This window comes from Anabrus simplex, chromosome 9 (genome assembly GCF_040414725.1).
Source record: "Anabrus simplex isolate iqAnaSimp1 chromosome 9, ASM4041472v1, whole genome shotgun sequence".
NCBI classification, from domain to species: Eukaryota; Metazoa; Arthropoda; class Insecta; order Orthoptera; family Tettigoniidae; genus Anabrus; species Anabrus simplex.
The window spans coordinates 13945814-13965193 of NC_090273.1; the positions used below are offsets into that span (position 1 = coordinate 13945814).

Sequence of the window (19380 nt, forward strand, 5' to 3'; positions counted from 1 at the left end):
GAATGCTTCTTTTTTCTAATATTTTAGGCTCAATCCACCCGCCAAGTACTCCAACTCCTTTGCCTGCTGTATGCTCCTGTGCTTTAATTCTAGCTTTCCTGGCTCTGGCTTCATGTTCCTCGAAGGTGATCTGGAGACTGACCTTTGTAAAATAGCATGTGCTTTGAGTTCGTCGATTTGTTTCACAACGGTGTCAGAGGAATAGGAAACAGTTCTAAGATCTGGTAATACTAGACAGTAAATTGTCACGTTCTTTTTTTTTGCTAGGGACTTTACGTCGCACCGACACAGATAGGTCTTATGGCGACGATGGGATAGGCAAGGCCTAGGAGTTGGAAGGAAGCGGCCGTGGCCTTAATTAAGGTACAGCCCCAGCATTTGCCTGGTGTGAAAATGGGAAACCACGGAAAACCATCTTCAGGGCTGCCGATAGTGGGATTCGAACCTACTAGCTCACAGCTGCGCGCCTCTACGCGCACGGCCAACTCGCCCGGTGTCACGTTCTTACTCTAATCCCTATCTTAATAATACATTCTTTACTCAGTTCTTTGCGCCACACAGGTATAACTTTCTCAACCACACAAGTGAAACAACAAGAGAAAGACCATTCCCCTGCTTAATTCCAGTCAAGATTTCAATGGTGTCTGAAATTTGCCCTCTAAATTTCAATTTTGATGGGGTATCCATCAGGCTCTGATGTATGATAGACAAGCCAAATTCGTTCAGAATTCTTTCATAATTTTGGCTATGGTTGTTCTATTACTTGAATCGTAGGCCTTATGAAAATCGGCGTAAATCGCCACGAATTTCTTAATCTTCAATTATTGAAGAATGAATTTAAGATTCATGCCGTTCAGTACAGGAGCGTCCTTTCCTAAATATTACTGATTATTATTATTATTATTATTATTATTATTATTATTATTATTATTATTATTATTATTATTATTATTATTATTATTATTATTATTTATTTCTCCATTAGGGTCTTCTTGAAACAACGTGACAGTTTCAATGCTTCATACTACGTCTTCCTTCTTCTTCCTCCTCCTCCAATACTCCTTAATCTGCTTCCTATATCACCTTTTCCTCACCTCAGATCATTTTGAGCCTATTTTCTTTCCCTCGCAACCTTTGAATCTTTCCATTTTTAACAGTTTTTTTCTAAAAATCTCTCTCTGCTGCTTATTCTCTTATATTGTTTCTTTCCAAATATTCCTTGACTTCATGAATCCATATTGTTGTTCAATTCTTGTTCCAAAGATATTTGAAGATCTGTTGCGTTAACCTGTTGTCACCCATTCTGTATGAATGTCCAAATCATATCAATCCCCTCTTCCGCATTGCTTCTGTTATGTTTTCTATGTTCCGGTATATTTCATCATTACTTCTTGATTTCCAGAATTCCGTAGTTCTTGGCGGGCCGAGTATTTTCGGTATATTATTTCCACAGTACTTCTAATGTATTCAGCTTGTAATTCAGTACTAGACATTCACTCGCGTATAGGTTTCCCGGTTTGACTACTGTGTTGTATATTGAGGGTTTTAGATTAACACTTTTGTTGTAGATATTCCTAGATTGGCCTTACAAGGAAATTATGGCAACCATACTTTCTCTTAGTTTTTCCACCGTTAAATACTAATAATAGTGTTATTGGTTTTACGTCCCACTAACTAGTCTCGACGGTTCTCGGAGCGGGTGAGGTGCCAGAATATTGTCCCACACGAGTTCTTGTATCTGTCAGTAAATCTACCGACAAGAGGATGACATATTTGAGTACTTTCAAATACCACCGGATTGAGCCACTATAGAACCTGCCAAGTTGGGGTCAGAAGGCCAGAGCCATTCAGACGGGCATTTCCACAGTTAAATTTCACTCGCGGTCGCGGTCTGCCATTCCAGCCCGAAAGCCGTGGCCACACTTCTTTGCGGCTTGCTCATTAGCCTTCGTTTCTCATTAGTTTTATGTGGTTATTGCTCTTATTTCCTGTTACCTTTGAAGACTCGAACCCTCCGTCACCTTTTAATGCAAACTTTGCTACATTACGAGTTCTGAGAAGGTCAGCCTAAGGGAAGGAATGAATATTTTCGTGCCTGCAACCTGACTGAGGTAGTGAGTTTTGGAATTCTTTAAAAAAAGAAGGTTTTCTACCTGTGAAACGAGCGCGCACGAGGGAGGGGGTGGCAGAATAATAAGCGACCCTCTTTGATGGAGGAAGCCTCCTCCGTCCTTCGCTAAAACTCCGATACGAAGAGGCTGTCTTTTGCAAGCTGCTGCTACAGTTCGACACAAGAGTGTTAGCAACACTGCTGCATGGTTCCTGCTTCCTGCAGCATCCGTACTACCATTGAGTGCGCTTACAAAACCACCCGGTTCAGCTGGACACACGTAGAGTTCAAGATTGTTTCTGAGTCGCTGATAAAACAGGAAAATAGCCCGGTTTTCCTATTCATACTTCATCTGTTTGAGAGGACTTGTAACTGGACAGTGTCAACATCGATTATCAGGAGCAAAGCGTTTGCTTTGAGTGAGTCGATATTAACAGTATTCCCATTCTTAACTCCTTCTAAAAACAAACCTGAATGGGAAACAGCACAATATTGTACCTTGTACTTGAGAAATAGAGAATTATTGCAGCTGACAATGCAACCTGCTTTTAAAAATGTGTATGAACAACTAGGATCAGAGAACAGCGGAATGTATCCAGAAAATACTATTTCATGTAGGTCGTATTATTTCAAGTACCGGTACACACTTTTTTTTTTGCCTTACGTCGCACCGACACAGATAGCTTTTACGGCGACGATGGGACAGGAACGGCTGAGGAATGTAAAGGAAGCGGCTGTGGCCTTAATTAAGGTACAACCCCAGCATTTGCCTGGTTTGAAAATGGGAAAGCACGGAAAACCATCTTCAGGGCTGCCGACATTGGGATTCGAACCCACTATCTTCCGGATGCAAGTTCGCAGCTGCGCGCCCCTAACCACACGGCCAACTCGCCCGGTGGTACACACTTTCTGAAGACAAATGTAACGAATTGTTCGATACTGTACTTTTTTTTGCAACCCCCCCCCCCCCCCCATAACGAATGCATAGGAACAAGATATTTGACCGTCCTTCTAAAATCGAGTAGGCCCTACCCAACCGGGATCGAACTCGCCGACTTGGGACGCTCTACCACTGCCCTGCTGACTGCGGGAACGTCTTGAAGCTTTCACAGATAATACCTCGTCTCCTGTCCGCTATTTAACATGTGCCCTGTACTCCGAAACTTCGACCCTACCGCATACGCATCCCAGAATAGAAGAAATTTTACGCATTTATTTCAAATCTTCTTATGCCACGCATTCACTTGGGTATGGTGTGTAAGAGATATTATACTGTATGTCATTATTTATAAACAAAATATCAGTGGATCTTCCCACACGTCTTCGTAAACACAGATGGATCATTTTATCCTCATCTATTAACTTAAGCAGGATCATCGTCTTCTCTTTTTTTTAAATTCAATTCAAAATCGCGTTAACACGTAGAAAGATATCCTTACATCTTATTATTGATTCGTTATGGTTTTATTCGACTGTTTTTTGTTGCTTTAACAATTTCGGTATCAAATTAAAGATGTTGCCGGTGCATTGGGCATAAATTACCTGTTATTAATTCGTCGGGCTTCTCCCACGCTTAGCCTATACATATCTCGTACGTACAGTACATATATTAAATTCATTTGTACCAACTCTGGTAGTTCGTGCGGGGAGATCGAAGACCGTTCAAATTCATATGGAAATACATAACTCCGCCTATCACTGAGGAATTGGATATTACCTTGATGATTCGCTGCATAGGTATGTAATACATATTCATAACCCAAACAGACGTAATAAAAGTAACAGGAAATTAAGGAGAATCGGAAAGGAATAAGATAAGCACAAGGGTGAATACTAGATACAGTATATATTCATTTTTCAGTCCCTCTCTTTCTTCATCCTTTCCCCCATTCCTGTGTTTCACGATATTTCACTATAGTTATTATAAAAGATTTCCACCCTGTTCCTTCTTGTGATTTCCTTTACGTATAATTTACCACAATCATGATCAGTAACAATCTTTGTCACATCACTTCATGGTAATGGACTTCTCCCCCGATATCTTCTTTGAGAGAGCACTACTACTGCTAAATGTGTTCATTCCTCCCCTGAAGGGGAAGGCGGGCCTGCTAAATGGTGACGCCGGTCTCTCAGACCAGGTGATTTCAAACGGAGAAAGTGATAGGGTTGGCGGCCGTAGCCTATACTGGGAACTGTCTTCACATTCGCCTTAGTCTACTAGAATGGAAAGCGATGGAAAACCATTTTCACGACAGCCGACGGTGTGGAACAGTCCTCACCGTCTCCCGAATATACAGGCTTAGAGCCATGGTAGATCTGTGGCCACCCCTTCTTTGCTGTGTTGGCCAGTCGGAATGCAGAGCTGTCGTATCACGGACCATTTGTGAGCCGAGACCCACTCTGCATCCACCGACATCTTTGAGGGACGACGACGACGAAGAATTGGTTTTGATTCCCCGCCCGAAGGGCGAGGCGGGCCACCTAGGGGGTAAGGCCTCCTCTCAGGCCGGGAGAGTTGGAAAGAATGGACGATGTGCTGGAGGAGGAAGATGGGAAAAGTGAAGTAATTGATGGAGGAGGAATGATGGGTCCTCTTGGCTAGGGAGATGTGAAGGAGAGAAGGTGTGTAGAAGGACTGTAGGTTATAGGAGAGTGCCAGAGTGACCTAAGAAGTCGGAGGATGTCTGTATGAGGGGGTGGTTGGAAGAAGGAACAAGTTGGGCGAAGGGGTGGACGGACATGAGGACGAGGTTGATATAGAGGAGATGCTGGCCGGATGCGACGACGTGTAGCGGTGGAGGAATCTCGAGGATATGGTTTGGGAGGGGAGCGAGAAGGTTTCACTTTGTGAAGGCGTCGATAATTGTACGCTCTGCCGGTGATGGGGCCTTTTTTGGGCTTCTTCTGTCCGTAGATGCAGGCGTACTAATTATGTCACACCAAAGGAGTTCATGGTTCGGAACGCCCGCCGGGCTGGGATGCCTTATGCGCAGAGTTCTTGTAGGAATACTCGTTCAGTGGTGGTGCGGATGACGCAACTGAACATTTCGTGGTGAGGCGGAGGTGGCGGTGGTGACGATGTTGGCGGTGCGTCGTTGGGTTCTTGGTGCTGATAGTGGTCATGCTGGAAAGAGGAGTGGAGATTGGGGAGGCTGACTTCCAATTAGTTCGGCAGGTAGCGTTTTGAAGAGCCACCCGGCCGATCAAAAATAGAAGGAGATGCTGTGGAGTTCGGAGACGTCCAATTGCAGCGAGGTCGATGAAAGAACCTTTGAGGGATCTGGCCAAGATCTTCCAAGTTTTCTCCTCGTCTACTGATGGTGTGACGGAGGAAATGCAGTTAGCGTCACAGTCGTATGTTGGACAAACTCTTCTGGACTTGCAGTTGAAGTAAAATTAATTCTTTGTTCTGTCCACGAAATTCATCGTAATCGCATCCATCACCACTGCATCTGTTTTAGTTTTGCCAGATGTGCTGACAGTGTAGCTCCTTAGACGAATATTGAATAGATGAGAGTTTAAATCAGCCGTGTCTTCAATTGAATGTAACTTTTCAGACAGAAGTCATGGCATTACCTTCTTCGCCACCGTAATGCCTTTACTGGAGGCTGTTGAGGCAAAGAATTGGACACAGTTCCTAATCCTTCTTCCAACAAGTTTGTTACTCCTATTTTGAATAGTCGTGTGTTGTTAATTTTGGCAGATACATTATTTTTATTATTATCTGGTGGGGACACAACTCCGTTCACATTGTAATCCACACAGCAGGAATATGAATGGATAGGACACAACCCGCTCTACACAGGTGCCCTTGCACTGGAATGGCTAGGAGTTAAGCCTGCAACTTGTCCGTCCACGACGTTAAGTGGCTAAGCATACCTTCCGGCCGTTCTAAATGGTGATACGAAGTTCAAAGGATTCAGGCATCCACCCATAAAAAGAAACGACGAGGACAAGGGTGAAAATGATGCAGTCCATATATCAGCTAAGGCTTATACCGTTCGAATCGGGAGAGAACAAAATTGACCCAAGAGAGGACGGAAAAGAAAGTCATAGTTTCACGTGATTCTTGATATCATAATGATAGCAACGGACATCTAATATTACGTGGAAGTCTAACCGAAAGGATATAACATTTTATTTCAAAATGTCCTATCTGGTATTCGAACCACGGGCGCGGAATAAGTGAAGATGCCAATCGGCTATCATGCCCCAACAGAGGATATTCGAATAAGAATTATTATGAAAGTAGGGAAGTTGGCGCAAGTATGTCGAGCAATGGCAGACTCAGCTGCAGTCCCGTGATCAACACTCCATGCTCGCTAGAGTGCACTCGCTTACAGGTTGGTAAAGAAAGATAACAATAACAGATTATTATTATTATTATTATTATTATTATTATTATTATTATTATTATTATTATTATTGTATTATTATTATCCGACTCCTTGACAGAATGGTCAGCATTAAGGCTTTGGATTCAGAGAGTCCCGGGTTCGATTCCCGGGAAAATCGTGCATTTTAATCGCTTCTGATTACTTCTTGTGATTCGGAAACTGGATGTTTATGTCTGTGTGTTCCAATGCTCTTCTCTTCATATACCCTATAGAGAACATCCCACACTATCAACCACCACAGAAACACGTAATAGTGATTACACCGCTCCACATAACGTTGATGTCAGTAAGGGCATTCGGCCGTAAAACAGGGCCGAGTCCACACAAAACAATTAATGTTAGGGCCTTAAAGTTGTCGATCACTGAGCTGTATTTTGATCCGTTATATCTGATTCTTCTTCTTGACGTCTTTTCTTACTTCCTTGAACCATTTTTCCCAGATTTTAGGTCTGTTGTCAAACATATTAAAAATCTGATTCGTTAGTCGGGTTGCTGAACACATGTCCGTGGTCTTATTGGCTCCATCGGTCGTCCATTATCTTTGTACAGCTCTTCTCTTCCTCGGAGTCTGTACTGTCCATCTGTTATCTTAGGACCCACTATTTTGCAAAGGATCTCGCGCTCATTCTTCTCGCAGTCAAGCCTTGCCTGTCCTTCTGAGACTTTCACTTGCGTACAGACACTCGGTTTGGTCACTGTGTGCCTGAGTTTAGCTTTTCTTCAGATTTCCTTTCTTTTTTGTATTGGACGTGCGTCATACGAAAAGCTGCGACCATCTTCTCTCGCCTGCTGTTGTTAGCTTCTTTCTCACTAGTTTTCATCTGCACTATCTGACCAAGACATCTTAAACTGTCTTCTTCTTCTTCTTGTCCGTTTCACCCTCTTTGGGCTGCGATAGATAAATCGATGATTAGTGAGTCGTGTTTTCCTCTCCTCCCAGTACTTTTTCATTCTTTCAGATCTTGCCTTCCTCTCTTCTTTAGAAATTCTGTATAGTCATTTGGGCTTCACCCTGTCCTGAAACCTCTTTATATTATCTTTGTTTATTTTCTCGCAGATCTGTAATTTGGAATTCTCGTAGGGCCTCTCAGTTTCCTTAAACCAATTCGGCTTGGTTTACTTATTCTTATTACTGTCTATTATTATTATTATTATTATTATTATTATTATTATTATTATTATTATTATTATTATTATTATTATTATTATTATTCCTTGATCTGAGAAAGAATTGTGTACCAAGTATTCTAAGAAGGAAAGAAGTCCCGAAGATGAACTAAGAGTTTAGAAGTCGTTGGAACATAAAAACGATCGTAGAGCTTGACCTCAATTACTGGCCATCAAGGGGGGTACTGTATCAATTAATGTTACTTACTTGTTGTATACTTGGCTCGTTTGTATGTATATGTGCCGATTATCAGGCGCAGGACCAGCAGCTGGTAAATTACAGACCGTGCGGCACCTTGACCTCAGTTTGCGCGCGCGATCTTACCTGTGATGAGTATCGCTTCTATTTCTAAAGTAAATAGGTCGTACTTGTACATTCATATTTACTAACACTGGTTCGGTTTTCAAATGACTTCCCTGACATAGTCATAACACAATTCGTATGCAATTCGTTTAGTTTCCGTCCTAGGTGATCTGAGCTCGACTATCAACTCTGAAGTGAAATTCAGCCGAGTAGCAGAGAAATATGAAACACACTAAAATAATGACAATCCATAAGCGTTAAATATACTCACTTGTGAATTCAGGTAACGGATATTAAAATTTGCTGTAGGAAGTACTGACTTCCGTGAGTCATGATGTCTGGTATAAATGTATAAACATAGAATAATAATGTTATTTGCTTTACGTCCCACTAACTACTCTTTTACGGTTTTCGGAGACGCCGAGATGCCGGAATTTAGTTCCTCAGGAGTTCTTTTACGTAATAAACATAGAGTATAGGGTATAATATTATAGGAGGGTTTCGTTACCGCAGTAGGGAGCTCGGTCGAACTTCAGCCTATGTTTATTGGACTGTGTGTAAAGACCGTTTTCTGAGCGCCTTAGTAAAACTTTAATACAAAATCTGAAGTCGGTACAGTAGCGATGTAAATACACCCAACACTGTGGAGGGGCAGCGTTGAAAAGTGGTTCCCAAACTTTGTATGAAGCAATAAATCAGTTCAAAAAAGGATAATATTGAATTTCAACAAACAGAAAGAAATAAATCGGTTTCCTACACGAAAATACCAATATTCTAATTATAACATGTAAATCAAACCTTATATAGCCTACATATGTATGAATGCAGAGATTGTTTTAGAAGGTGGTATATTTCGAGACTGTCCTGTATTACTATTCACGGGTTTCGTATGCACCGTTACATGAAGACTGAAAATCCACAGACTGTTTCCAGTCATTCGACCGGGTCAGGAATGAAATGAATGAAGCCCCATCTAGCGCCATGTTTAATGGCTAACAAATGCAATGATCTTGGAGAGTGTTGCTGGAATGAAAGACGACAGGGAAAATCTGAGTACCCGGAGAAAAAATTGTCCCGCTTCCGCTTTTTTCCTGCAAAAATCTCACATGGAGGAACTGGGTTTCGAACCACGGAACCCAGCCTCCGTTACATACAGGTTACATTTTATTTGTTACCATCTAGAAATGAACTGTGCTATGAGGGGAGGCGGCTTATGATCAAAAGTTTGTGTTCATCTTCTGGAAGATCTTAATTCTGAATTCTGGCTCAAGATATTTTTGGGCTGTCGGTGGCTGAAGTGGTAGATGTCTTGCGTGAACCCTTCAGTGTTGCTCCTACCCAGTGAATAGTGAATAGTGAATATTTACTGTCTTGCTCATTGACTGAATGGTCAGCGTTGAGGCCTTCGGTTCAGAAGGTTCCGGGTTCGATTCCCGGCTGGGTTGGGGGATTTTAATGGTCTTTGATTAATTCCTCTGGCACGGGGACTGGCTGTTTGTGTTTGTCCCAACACTTCGTCTTCATATTCAGACAACGCACTACACTGCCAACCACCACAGAAATACGGAATACCGGTACTGACTACATCCCTCCATAGAGGGTTGGCGTCAGGAAGGGCATCCAGCCGTAAAACAGGACCAAATCCACACGTGCAATACAGATCGCAAGCGCGACCCCACAGGTGTTGGAAAAGCGGTATAAAAAGAAGAAAATACGTTACTGAATATTTACTGAACAATAATTTCGGGTGGCTGACACTAGCCTGCTGCACTTCGACTAATTAATCACTGACCAGGCGGCCAAACCACAGCTACGTACGGGCTCTAGCTTGTTTACATACAGATATCCTTCATCCCCTTCTGACACCTAGGTAAGTGCATGCAATTACATTATGACAACATTTAAGATCTTTAATCATACCTTAGGTAATGAAAAAAAAACAGCAATCCAGAAAGGAGTGAGACAAGGTTGCAGTTTGTCCCCTCTCCTTGTCAGTGTTTATATAGGACAGGTGGAATCAGTTCAAGGAAAGGAAATAAACTACTGTGAGGTCTTCCGATGATATTGTTATTTTTTGTCTGCAGAAGATCTGGAGGAATTGCTGAATGGTTAAGGAGTACAAGGTGAAAATAAATAATTCCAAAACAAAAGTAATGGAGTGCAGTCGAACGAAGTCAGGGGATACAGGAAATGTTAGAGCAGGAAAAACTGAAGTCTCCAAGGAAGTATATGAATATTGTTAATTAGGTAATAGAATAACGAACGATGGCAGAAGTAAGGAGGACATACAATGCACAGGCAAAGAAGGCCATACTTCAAAAAAAAAAATACATTTGCTCACTTCGAACTTAGAAATACAAATTTGAAAGATGTGTTTGAAGACTTTAGTCTGGAGCGTGGCATTGTATGGAAATGAAACGTGGGCGATAACTACTTCAGAAAGAAAGAGAATAGAAGCTTTTGAAACGTGGTGTTACAGAAGAATGGTGAAGGTGAGACGAATGAAGAGATACTCAATCGAATTGGTGAGAGACGAAATGTTTTTATCAGAAGAAGAGATGGGATGACAGTGCACGTCTTAAGAGACCCAGGGTTTCTTCAGTTCGGTTTTGAGGGAAGTGTAGTCGGTAAGGACGGTAGGGGTAAGATGTAGCGCTTGCAAATCGATCACTGATGATCCTAAAACAACAATAAAAAAGCCTCACGTTTGACAAAGGAAGACATGTTTGATCTTATTCCATTTACAGAGAATTACTGGTCGGTCGAAAATAACCATACCTTAGAATTTGCGATGTTCGTAACTTTAAAGTTAGACGGAGAAAGAAGTGTAGTTCCGTTTTAATACAAAGTTAGTACATTACCTGAGCAGGTACCGAAACCCTGGAAAATACGTCAGTTTCAATTATGAGCCTCTTGGAAACATTTGAAAATAGATTGTTTACGAAACATTTGAGGCTAACATTTTAACACATCATCCTGCTGACGTGAAACACCCGTAGGTTACCCTCTTGGCAGTGTGCCGCAAGTTTTCCTCTCAGCTGTACCTCCTGGCGATGAGGGGGTGGACCAAGGGGTCAGGGCAGGTGTTAGTAGGGGTGCCTGTGCAATGCCTCCCTCAAGCTGTGCTAGCTGTTAACAAAACCCTGGGCCTCTACATTAGTATGCAAAGAATACAAGAAGCCATAGCGAGGCTCCAGCTTGTCGTAGTGTCGCCATTGTTAGAGTTCTTTAGTCATGTAAACACTGGACCGCTCAGCAGTCGCAAGAAATGGCCAGTAACTATGCTTCAGTATATTACAAGTAATATCGCGAATGTTGGCGATTATATGCCCGTACACGATTCTCAACTTATTTTACATTCCAGTCATTTTTTAGAAAGTGCAGAATTCTAAACAAAAAATTTTATATTATTATTATGGTAGAATCACACAGATAAAGCTGACAGAGGTGAAAAGCTCCCCTTACCTTGGCAGCTTAATGTCGTCTGATGGAAGGAGCAAAAAGGAGATAAGAAGCAGAGTAGCACAAACCAAGGAAACCTTCTAAACGAAAAGGTATTTGCTGATATCTAAGGTAACTAGCACAAATGTTCGCAAGAAATATTTTAGAACATATGTATGGAGTGTTGGACTGTATGGGTCTGAAAGCTGGACTCTCATGGAGAGGGATAAAAAGAAAATCCAAACCTTCGAAGTGTGGGGTTGGTGCCGCATGCTAAAAAATACCCTGGACCATTAGGGAAAAAATGAAGAAGTACTGAAAAGTTTGAATGAAAAATACTAGTTAGTAAAAAGATTAGAGAGTAGAAGGAATAGATTTGTAGGTCACCTGCTAAGACTTTCAACCTGGTGCACCAGTCTGATGCAGGGAAGGATGGAGGCCAAAAGGACAAGAGGAAGACCAAGAAAAGTATGTGTGAGGGACATCAAGAATGGACTATCGTGTGCTGCCCACCAATCATGTTAACTCGTCTTGTCCCGAGGTCGTGCAGTTCTTTTCAGGCACACGAGGTGAGATGCATGTACCATTTCAGCCACATACCAGCCCTTCTGCCATTCTTAAATTTCTGTCAGTTCCTGGAATCGAACCCGAGCCCCTGAAGACGGCAGCTAACCGTTAAACTACGGAGGTGGACACCAACCATGCAAGGTTAAGGAGATAAAGAACAAGATACAGTATAATCATTTCTTGGTTCAAAATATGTGCAGAAGTTACAAAGGACTGTTATCTTTCACGTTTATTTTTCGTAGTGTAAATGGATCATTTTATGACAAGTAGGCTATAAAATGGCAGGGAGAGATTCAGTTAGGTGAAAATCTAGTAATCAGCTTGACATAATATGCCGACAACTTCACCATAGTGGTAAACTGTGCTGAAAACCTACTTTGTAATAGGGGCCGATGACATAGCTGTTAGGCCCCTTTAAAAACTAACATCATTATCATCATCCTAGTCTGTAATATATTTCAGCTCCAAAAGATTTTCCGCGAGTATGATATGAAAATTAGCATTGCCATGGCTAGGAAAAAAATGTAACCGGATGGAACACCGAGTAGGAAATGTAAAGAAGAAACGACTTTTTCCTTTGCATAAATATGTCTCTCGGTCATTGCCATCCAGCAACGGCTGCTAATTTCAGGTGACCATCAGCCATAAGACATAGCCTGCACGGTTGCTAGGTAACAATACCTTACATCATAGCCTGCGTGGTTGCTAGGTGTATCTTACATCATAGCCTGCACGGTTGCTAGGTAACAATACTTTACATCATAGCATGCATGGTTGCTAGGTGTACCTTACATCATAGCCTGCATGGTTGCTAAGTAACAATACCTTACATCAAAGCCTGCATGGTTGCTAGGTAACAATACCTTACATCACAGCCTGCATGGTTGCTAGTTGTACCTTACATCATAGCCTGCACGGTTGCTAGGTAATAATACCTTACATCATAGCCTGCATGGTTGCTAGGTAACAATACCTTACATCATAGCCTGCGTGGTTGCTAGGTGTACCTTACATCATAGCCTGCACGGTTGCTAGGTAACAATACCTTACATCAAAGCCTGCATGGCTGCTAGGTAACAATACCTTACATCACAGCCTGCATGGTTGCTAGTTGTACCTTACATCATAGCCTGCACGGTTGCTAGGTAACAATACCTTACATCACAGCCTGCACGATTGCTATGGTTACACTTACACAAATTTTCGGATGATCCCAGTCCAACTCGGTGGTTGTGTATAGACCAAGTGAAATAGAATCCAAAGGAAGTGAGTTGCCCGCCGAAATTTAATGTACACTGACCTGATTCAGACCTACTTTGCTGTACGGGAGTGAAAGCTGGGTGGACTCACGATACTTTGAAGTGGAAAACATCAAAGTAACGAGAATGATCGCTTGTTCAAACAGGTGGGAAGAGTGGCAAGAGGGTGATTGGAATGAGAAGATAAAGGCTAAGTTAGGAATGAATTCGGTAGCCTGTATGATTTTGTGCGAATAAGCTAATATGGTTCGGTGGTGTGAAGCGAATTGAGGAAGATAAGTTATCTAGGAGAATGCTGGATTCGGTCATGGAGGGTAAGAATAGAAGAGGGAGACCAGCCTGACGTTGGTAAAACTCAGTTTTGAATGATTTAATGATAAGAGGTGTAGAATTAAGGGCGATCACACAGTTAGTTGCAAACAGGGGATTGTGGAGGTACGTATTAACTCCACCCGGTTTATACAAACATTACAAGAGGTTAGACATTCTTCTTCCTTTCACGAGCGATAGCAAGGATAGGAAGCCACTAGGATTACGAAGATAGTAGCCTTGTCTGATGTTAAGATAGGAAACCACAGAAAAGCATCTTCAGAGGTGCTGAAGGTTGGATTCGACCTCACCACGTACCAGGTACGCGAACTGAACCGCAATCCATGTGTTGCCTCTCTCTGGCGGAAAGAAGAGTGCGGAAGATGCTGGTGAGGTCACGACAAAAAGCCCTCAGTTGAGACGTTTAACGTTTAAACCGTTTAGAGTGAACAAAAGTGGCTGCCTCCTGTGGCCAATTAGGGGGCGTTATAAACAGAGCGGGCCGGTGACTTACATTTCGTCACGGGCGGTCACAATGGCTCGTGATGAGGTCAGCTCGCTCCATGGAAGTGTGTCCAGCTACCAGGTGAACAAGTTAACTGTCCGAATATAAAGGCACGGGTGCTCAAGAAATCGCACCCTCTTCTGGAACAGTTCACAGCCAACTTACGAAACAAAAAATTCAATGCCCATAGAAATCAAATAGAAAACAAGAAACGTGACATTCCGGACCTGCCACTCCCGCTTTTAAGTAAAATTTCTCCAGTTCCCCTTAACATACATTTGACTCTCAACAATTAAGGTCATTTATATTAATTAAGAGGTCCGGTGCAGGTCTATCGAGTTGACTCCCTGTAGGCGACCTGGGCATCTGTGAGGATGGGGTCCTACTTGTAATGAACACGGGACACCCAGTCCTCGAATTGGAATAATTACCCAATGGAGATTAAAATATCCGGCCTGGCTAGGAATCAAACCCGGGATCCCTTGGATCGAAGGACAGATTGCTAACCAGTTAGCCACGCAACCGGACGATTAGGAAGTGAAAAGCTATGATAGGGAGAACACGTTTCATACAAGTGTAAAATAGTTTGTGCTGAAAGTTCGCATCTTCTTCCCAGGTCGAAGAAATACTTTGTGTAATATACCAAAAAATATATGTCGTTCAACAGTGGTGGTGATTATTGTTTTAGGAGGAAGTACAACTGGACAACCATCCTCTATTAACACTAATCAGAGAGAAAAACTGAAGAGGTGTGACACTTCAAAAAATGAAGGTATCAGCCAAAGAAAGACAAGAGCCACGAAGGTGTGAACATGAAAGACTCCGTAGACTTCCAGACGTAATAGCGATGGGGTGGAAAAAAACAAGATTTGACCAAGAGAGGTCGGATAAGATAGATGAAAGCAAGGAGCTTGACACAGGTAAGTGGAAGCAACGCCAGGACTCAGCTAAAGTAACCGTGGTTGCCACCCCAAACTCCCAAGTTGAGAGCCCCTTGGATCCCTTTTAGTCGTCTCTTACGACAGGCAGGGGATACCTTGGATGTTACTCTACCGCCCCCACCCACAGAGGGATGTTATTCAATGTCGCCAAATTTAGAAGAATAAGCATACCAGGTTTTTTATATATATAATATTCTATTCATGTTTAGTGGGATGAAACAGGATCAATCCTCCTGGACTTAGGAGTGAAATGTTGGCAAAATTAGTTTCAGGTCTGTAAGGTCTATGTAAAATTCGCCACCAGTTAGTGATGATTAGCAATAACAAATGTGGTCTTACATTCTATCAGCTATTATGGTTTACAGAGATGACGAGGTGCCCGAGCTTTGTCCCCTCAGCCGTTCTTCTATGTGACGAGGCTGAAGTATTTGAGCACCGTCAAATTCTACTGGTCTGAGCTAGGCTCGAACCTGCGATTTTACCACTGATCCGCAAAGAGAACCATCAAACAAATAACATTGTTCTATACGTCATAGGGGCTGGCCACCTCGCATACCTCATTCCCTTTCATATTTCCAAAGGTAAAGATGATGTTGCAACATGTGAATGAAAATGACTATTTTTTAATCCCATAAATTGTACATTTTACATTTTGTACCTCACAACTGGTTTGAAACGAAGTTTGAAACACAATAAAGGAAGACAGGGATAAACGTCTCTCGTCAGTACAACAATATATGATTACTTAGTTCTTTGTATTGCTTCATGAACAGAAATGAATGGTACATATTATTCTAAATGTTGAACACCATTGAAATTTTCAGCCATGCTTGAGAGACTTTCGCCGCCATCTCAAATCTCATCCCTCTTGCGAAAGGGGTGGTGCCTATCGCTCGCTACCTTATGCAAATCCTGCGCGTGGCTTTCAAACTACCAACCACCCTTCCGCATGCTTTCAATAGCTCCAGGGATTGAATTCAACAACACTTCATAGCCGTGCGTAAGGGATGAGTTTGTGCGCGCACTCAATGGTCGTACTCGCATCCGACAAAAATGATGTTGCCGCTAGATTTTGTCTATTCCTTCGGATCTACCGCAATGCCCCTGTTCAGCATAACACGTGAAGCCGCCTCGGCGAGGTACTGGTCCTCCTCCCAAAGTCTCACCCTCCAGGACACTGCCGTTGAGGCTGTAGAGGTGGAATCCCTCGCTGAGTTCGAGGGAAAACCAACCCTGCAGGGTAAACGGATTAAGAAACAAACAAACAAACAAACAAACAAACAAACAAACAAACAAACAAACAAACAAACAAACAAACAAACAAACAAACAAAGAAATAATAATAATAATAATAATAATAATAATAATAATAATAATAATAATAATAATAATAATAATAATAATAATAATAATAATGTTCCTTTTTAAATAATTATCTTCTCTTTCTTACTTTCTTTCTTTCTCTTTCTTTCTTTAGTGAAACTTCGATGGTTTCTCACAAGAAGTTTTACGGGCTTAGTCAGTGTTTAGGAAATTTTCTAACTATGTAGCTCCCTCTGTGCTAAAATGTCGGCCTCTGGATTGAAAGGTCGCGGGTTCAAACCCATCAGAGTGCTGTAAATCGGAATTCTTAAGTTCGTAACAAAATGTCCATTGGAGACTCCTTGTCGAACGATGTCGCTATGTAAGAGATCTCTGGTGTCACATTTGGTGTTTACCTGACAAAATTAATTAAAACTCAGCCATGGATGGCTTAACAGAGTTCCATGTTACTATGTCATCTGTTAGAGGAAAATAGAATTGACAGGCAGATCCTGAATGGCATACAATAAAGAGCATATCTGCAATACGGTAACTGATATCAGGTGATGATGATGATGACTATTATTATTATTATTATTATTATTATTATTATTATTATTATTATTATTATTATTATTATTATTATTATTATTCTTGCGTTCTGGCCTTCTAAGGACCACGTTACAATTTCAATTGTTCCTCCTTAGTTGTTCTTTCCTTTTCTTCCAGTATTCTTTCATTGTTTCACTGTGTTTCTTTTTCCTGTCTTCAGTCCACTTTGTGCCTGTTTTCTTTTCCTTCCTCCCTTGGAATCCTTCCATTTGTATTATTATTATTATTATTATTATTATTATTATTATTATTATTATTATTATTATTATTATTATTATTATTATTATTATTTGGTGGTGGTTTACGGTCGCACTAACATACCGAACGTTTTCGGGTATGCAAGATAGGAAGAGGCATAGGACTGGGAAGACAACGACCGTGGCCTTAATTAAGATGGAGTCCCAGCAGTTGCCTGGTGTAAAAAATGGGAAACCACGGAAAACCGTCCTCAGAGCTGCCGACAGTAGGTTTCGAACCCACCATCTCGTGATTGGAAGCTCACAGTTACGCGACCCTAATCGCTCACTAACACCTCTAATTTCTAAGAACAGACATCTCAGCCGTTAGAAAATCCTGAAACTGAACACGAGTGTATCGTGAATAATTCTGTTTCTTTCCCCGTCAGCCAATCTTGTGTCCTCCTTGGATAAACATACAAGTTACCTGTTTTGAGGGAAGAAAGGGACACTGTGAAATATAACTTAATAAGAATAGCGGTGGATAAAAGGCATTCAGAAGCAAACAAGGACGGTTACCCTAATGGTATCGAATATAAAGGAGCGCTCGATATTTTAAGAGAAGATTTATTCCAAATATCAGCGTGATCTTGCAAATCCCTTTCCTGGTGTCAAATCCATCACTTACCGGCTGCATTGTCGTGGACACCTCCATGTTATTACCGGTCGACCTTTTTTAGTAAATGCAAAGTGAGTTGTGAGGGGGAGCAGTTCGTCTCAACCAATGATGGCAAGGAGGAGGAACACGGGGAATGCGAGAGGGGTGAAGCTGCTTTGCTTTTTAATGGGGTCGCATTCAGCATGCAAAGTTTAAAAGTTTGGAAAACTAATTTTAAGGAACTTAACCTCTGTTAGGTTTTTAAAATGAACGCTTGAGGTACGCCTACACGGTGCTATTCAGGGGCGTACGTAGAAATTATATTTGAGGGGAATATTACATACTAAAATTTGTGGAATTCTATGAAATAATGTTGGGTGCATATTGTGAAATTATGTATGTTGGGTATTCAGCCCGAAGGCTGGTTGGATCCTCATCAGGTCCACCATTAGGTGTCATAGATGGGCTGGGTGTCACTGAAGAGGCATACTAGGGAAATGAGGAGTGAGGTAGTGAAATTAGAAAGACTAAATTAAAACTTTCAAAATAACACAATTATTTAATTAAGACACATTTGTATTCATGTTGATGTTTACAATAACAGACGTCCTCTAGGTTTTTGGACAGCTTATAGAATTTTCTACGGTCGCGTGTTTTTCTTTGTGTATATACAAGACAGCTAACACATTCAGTCTGCAAATAACCTTTTAAATATTTCAGGGATGGCAGTGGTGAGACAGCAAACAGTTTCAGTACTCAATGTGCTGTTGGGAACATATCACTGCCGCAAAATGTTAAGTGCAGAAATGAAGTCCGTTCGTTCAGGATGATTGCTTTTAGAAGAAAAACGTATATATATTTCTTAATGGAATCATCAACATATTATTGGCAAATAAGTAGTTCATATTAAAACAATACAATCAGCTACCTAAAAATCATCATTTGTTGCCACAATTAGTCGCAAGTTATAAACTTCAAAATTTCCTCGTCGTCGTCGTAGTAGTAGTAGTAGTTGTTGTTAACAAAAGCATCGCAATTGGGAAATATCCCGGTTGCAATGATAACTTACAATAGTGTTATACGCATCCGGGAGATAGTGGATTCGAATCCCACTGTCGGCAGCCCTGAAGGTGGTTTTCCGTGGTTTCCCATTTTCACGCCAGGCAAATTAATTAAGGCCACGGCCGCTTTCTTCACATTCCTAGGCCTTTCCTGTGCCATCGTCGCCATAAGACCTACGGTATCTGTGTAGGTGCGACGTAAATCAAATAGCAAGAGAAATAGTGTGATAAAGTAAAATTAAACCATAACTACCCATCAACAACAACTACTACAATAACAAGACTAGCCTACAACAAGCAATCTCATCAAAAGAAAATATTACAAGAAATACTAATAGGAGTGGGAGCCTCCGTGGCTCAGACGGCAGCGCGTCGGCCTCTCACCGCTGGATACCGTGGTTCAAATCCCGGTCCCTCCATGTGAGATTTGTGCTGGACAAAGCGGAAGCGGGACAGGTTTTTCTCCGGGTACTCCGGTTTTCCCTGTCATCTTTCATTCCAGCAACACACTCCATTCTCATTTCATAGCATCTATCACTCATTAATATAAATCACTTTGGGAGCGGCGACC

General features: G+C 41.7%; 1 protein-coding gene across 1 annotated transcript in view; it reads left to right on the forward strand.

Annotated features, from left to right (window-relative positions):
- Positions 1-14906: 14906 nt before the first annotated feature.
- Positions 14907-19380, forward strand: part of LOC136881320 (protein nubbin) — a 394577-nt gene continuing 390103 nt past the window's right edge. The window contains exon 1 of the mRNA XM_067154133.2: positions 14907-14979. Coding sequence (XP_067010234.2) covers positions 14907-14979 — 73 coding nt within the window. The remainder of the gene's footprint in view (positions 14980-19380) is intronic.